At 45.8% G+C, this 5,004-nt stretch overlaps 1 protein-coding gene across 1 annotated transcript in view; it reads left to right on the forward strand.

Annotated features, from left to right (window-relative positions):
- Window positions 1-5,004, forward strand: part of DDX31 (DEAD (Asp-Glu-Ala-Asp) box polypeptide 31) — a gene marked incomplete at its 3' end in the record, with an annotated part of 74,349 nt that overhangs the window by 1,938 nt on the left and 67,407 nt on the right. The window contains 3 exon segments of the mRNA XM_010856771.1: window positions 3,060-3,316; window positions 3,424-3,499; window positions 4,538-4,581. Of these exon segments, the coding sequence (XP_010855073.1) occupies window positions 3,060-3,316; window positions 3,424-3,499; window positions 4,538-4,581 (377 nt within the window).

The raw sequence follows: 5,004 nt of genomic DNA on the forward strand, positions 1-5,004 counted from the left end.
ATATATGTATATACATATATATACACACACACACACAGATTTATTGTAGGAAATTTGCAAAGTAGATTAAAAAAAAAAACCACAATTGCCATATTCAGAGATAACTCTGGGTAACATTGTGATGTTTATCCTTCTAGAAAAGAAGCAGAGCATAATAGGGATCAAACTGTACATGATGTTTTCTAACCAAACAGGATACAGTTTCTAAATGGTGTTGCAGCATTACTGTTAGAAACTAGGCTGTGGAATTAATGCTTGGGCAAAGCCTTGATCCCTCAGTGATGCGGGGACGGGTCACACCCCATCGCCACCTCAGTGTTGTTAGCTTAAGATGGGGTAATACCAGTACTGTATGGCCCAGTGACATCACTCATGTAAGTACTTAGCGTACTGGCTGGTGCAAGTAACTACTTAATGTGCTTGTTAATATCAAAGACTGTTAGGGCTGGATGGGCCCTGGAGGTTGTCTGCCATATCCCCTTTTTAGGCAGGTGGGGGAGTGGACGCAAAGACTTGCATATTTTTAAAGAGATCCAGGTATATCTTTTCTCCTCTGTGCTCAGCTGCCACCCCATGAAGCATTCCTGTATCTTTGCCTCCCTCCCCTCCCTGTGGGCCGTGGTAGTCTTCTTGTTTTGTGCCCTTAGAACGCTTTGTCCACACCTGTTCTGTAGTACAAATACAGGTTTGGTTTGCAGTCTTACACTTTTGTCTCATCCACTTGTCTCTGACTTCTTCATGAGCTTGTCAGATCTTTGTACCTTTAGAACCAAGCTACCTGACAGGTACTAAGTGGTCAGTTTTTTTTAATGAATATGTTGTGGATGCTGGTGGCCTGGGGACTGACAAGTAGAACAGTGTCCAGAGTACAGAAAAGGATCATTCCATGACGTGTTGTTCATTCATCCTGCAAGTATTTTATTGAGCACTTACTTTGTGCCAGACACGGTCCTGTGCAGGGGATGCAGTGCTATCCAGCACAGGCTTGTCTGTTTATAACAATCTAACGGGAAAGACAGACATCACACAGCAAATGACACCCTGTATTTACTGATCCACTGAGTGCTACAAAGGAGAAGGGTGCCAGGAGAGCCAAGGACAGGGACCCTGCTTTGATAGGTGGAGGCAGGAAGTCTGGAAAGGCTCCTCTGAGGATGCAGCAGGTGAGCCTGGATTTGAGGAATGAGTACAAGAGGGTGGGTGGGGACTTGGGTTTGGGAGTAGCATGTGCAAAGGCCCTGAAGAGAGAAGGAGCCTGGGATATCCTCAGAAGTTAAGGAAGACCAGGATGGCAGAGAGTAAAGCTGAGGCTGGTGAGATGGGCAAAGGCAGATTCTTAATAGCTCAGGTCACACATTCTGGATTTTAGCTTGAGCGCAATGGAAAGCCCACCTGATACTGTGTTTAACTCGAAACACTTAAAGAGATGTTGACATGGGAATAAAGAATGACTAGGATGTTAAGGGGTCTAAAGTTTGTGTCCTCTTTGGGGTATTTAGTCCAAAGAAGGAGAAAAAAAATGGAATTCTGTGGTGAACAAAGGAGTGTTGTGCACAAGAGTTGGTGCCGAGAACAAACTGCAGACCAGGACTTGGATTTTCCAGGAAACAGATTTTGCCTGAATGTCAGAAAGAACTTCCTGACCCCTGGAATTTGGCTGGGAACAGAATGGGCTGCCTCGTGGGGTGGAGAGCAGTAGGAGGAGGTGCAGGCAGGAGCTGCAGGGACGCCTGGCAGGGCTCCTGTGATGGGAGGTCCACGCATGCGCAGCGGGAGAGGCCTTTAGGCCTTTTTGTGCTTCAAGAGCCTGAGCCTGTGATTCTATAAACCAAGCAAGATCTGCACATTTCATCCCATCTTGCAAATGAGACCTGATTCTTGACTTCATCTCTTTTAGTCTGAAAATTTGGGATTTTGTAAAAATAAATTTGTGACATTTGTAAAATGAAGCAGATTATCAATACTAAATGTTAATACCAATGCTAAATATTAATACCAAATATTTGAAGTTATATATATTGAATTACCTGGCTACAGGTGCCCTTAGGGTTGCCAGGAACAGAGAACTGTTGTTAATGCCAGGTTAGTCAGAAGCTGACAGTCACAGCTAAAGCAAACTGATGTCTGCACACAGAAGTCATGATCTCAAGCCAAGAGGAAGATAGCGTATTCCAAGAGAAACCAGGACTCCAGAATAATAAGCCCCAGCTACTCAGGGGATGTTTGTATATTCATGTGTAATGTGAATTGGAAGAGAAAGTCAAGGAAAATAGAGGAATTGGATATTCTTCTCCTAGGGGAAGTTTGGACATCATGCATTTAACAACATTCATGTTACGGAAATAAGAAGCAACAGGCAAGAAGATATCTCATGTTGTAGCCCGTAATCGGTGATCAGATGGGGAATGGAAAGGCGAGATGCGTTGGGAATAATTGCAATGGAGGTGATGGATGGAGCATAATTCTCATTTGGAATGGAAGCTGGGAGGAGGAATCGTCTCCAAACCCCCTGAATCTGGGGGAGCAGCATGAGGGCAGAGAATGACAGCCGTCCAAGCACTTGGGCTAGGCGGTAATGAAGGTTCCGCTTCCTGGGCACGTGCAGTAACCGTCGGGCTTTGTTGGTGGAGAGAGGCAGGATTCATCGCTCCTCTTCCCCGTGCTTGCCATGTAAATGGATTCCTAGGGATTTGGATCACCTTAGCTGCACATTTCACTAGGTGGGTCCTCCCTTCCCTGCAAACAGACTCCAGTTGTTAACATTCAGCCTTAAAAATGTCTCTCCCTTGATGATCTTGGTGGAAGTGGAGGTTAAGACAATTGGTAAGGTCTGGTAGATGTATCAGCTGAGATTTGTGGGGTTTTCTTTTTTTCCTTTTTGGGGAGAAAAGGGCCGAGTTAAAGAATCTGATTGCAGACCCTAAACTTGCTTGACATATGGGGAGTAATGATCTCTGCAGGGAGAGATGCAATTCTGTGGGCAGTCAGGCTTCACTCTGAGGTCTGTCTTCATGGACTGACGCATCTCTTGTCACTCTTTCCTTTTGGGAACAACGCAGCAAGCAGCGGCCACCAAAAGAAAATGCCAGGCGTCCAGCGAGGCTCCCCCAGCGAAACGGAGGAGCAAAGCCTCTTTTCTCCCGGCCAAGAAAACTGCCGCTAAAGAAACTCGCAGGACCCTGAAGGGGAAGGCACAAAGGACATTTTCTCCCAAGAAGCCCTCAGCCGGCGCGAGGGATGGAGACCAGGAGCGGAAGCCGGGCGCCAAGACTTCATCGCTGTTCAAAAACAACCCTGAGATCCCAGAACTCCCCAGGTATGTCCAGGGGCAGACGCCCTGCGAGAATGAAAGGGATTAAGTGTCTTCTGCCCTTTTCTTTGTCTCTTGGAACTGATGGCCTGCATCTTGTTCGTTATTTACAGACCTGTAGTAAAGCAGGTGCAAGAAAAGGTGTTCACTTCAGATGCTTTTCAAGCCCTGGACCTCCACCCCCATCTCGTAAGTATCCCTCCTTGTTTTCTGGGTGTCTCGATTTTGGGGGTCTGTTTGTTCATTCAGAATGTCTGTGAAGTGACAGTTCTAGGAAGATTAAAAAAAAAATCAAAGAAGGGTTATATCTGCTGCAGGTTACCCAGCTAAACTCAGATTGATAAGACACTTTTCTAGGACAGTTCACGTGAGCTTAGGAATCTGTTCACTGTCCTCACCCCGACCCCAGCCCACCCCCCTTTTTTGTTTTTTGCTCACCTAACTCACTTTAGGGCTGGGACTCCACATATCTGACTTGAAGACCACCTCATAATTACTGGATAAATATGGCATCAAGACTGTTTTGGGTGCCAGTGTCACGGAGAGGGAGATGAACTGTCATCTTGCTATTAAGGGAGTTATAAAGAACTGAAGGAAGAAGGGTCTTTTTGAACACGGACACTTAACAGAAGCCAAACAACCGTGAATGAGTGTTCCAGTTGTGTTTATGAGTAAGGCGAGAGAAACACTTTCACTTTTAGGAAGTCCAGATTTTTTTGGCTCAAATGGTCATGGCTTTACCTGCTTCTTCTTTCGGGCAGGTTACCTGTGCTTGTGTTCTCAGCTCAGAGAGCAGCAGCTTTCCATGCCAGGGTACTGTGCACACTGGGAGACGGGGCCTCTGTGTCTCAGGGGCTGCTCCGCGTGTTGTAGGATGTTTGGCAGGCCCTGTGCTCACCCAGTGCCAGGCGCATCCCTGCCCCCAGTTGTAACAACCAACAGTTTCTCCAGATGTTGCCACACGTCCTGGGCAAGCTGGCAGGGAGGCAGTGTGCAGAACCACCCCTAGTTGAGAACCACTGGTTTGGGACAGGCTGGCAGGGGGGCAGTGCACAGAACCACCTCCAGTTGAGAACCATTGGTTTGGAGGAACTTGATTGGATTGTGATTCATCAGTTTTTACCCCAGTATTTTCCCCTTCTTTGCATCCTTATTTGCATTAAATGTATTTATACCAAAAAATATATATAAATTATTTTATTTTATTTTTTTTGTCTTTTCTCTTAGATTTCCACAATAAATACAGTCTTAAAGATGTCTAGTATGACCAGGTAAGAGTTCTGGGTCACTTGATTTTCTCAGGATTTAAGTGGGTATAAGCAAATGAAACCTGAATTGTCCCAGGAGGACAGAAAACTCATGTCTTGGCTTAGAGAGCAATGCCAGGTTATTAACTCCTGAGGGCTTGGTAACCACTCGGCTTCCCCACGTAGTACATGGGACTGGGTCTCCATCCCTGCCACCCTCAGCTCTAAACTCTTAAGAGGTCTCTTGTCTAGAAGTGGTCTGCGTGGGATGCCACTGTGGTCTATGCTGCCCGAAAATAATTTGTCTAAAATACAGAATTTATCTTGTCATTTTTTAGTAGCAAGAGGTAGAGTCAGCTACAAGATAGGAGTAAATACTTGATTAGATGTAATGGGATGCTGAAAAAAGATTTTAAATGTTAGTGACAACACCCCCGCGCCACCCCC

This window comes from Bison bison, unplaced genomic scaffold (genome assembly GCF_000754665.1).
Source record: "Bison bison bison isolate TAMUID 2011002044 unplaced genomic scaffold, Bison_UMD1.0 scf7180017864375, whole genome shotgun sequence".
Classification (NCBI taxonomy): Eukaryota; Metazoa; Chordata; class Mammalia; order Artiodactyla; family Bovidae; genus Bison; species Bison bison.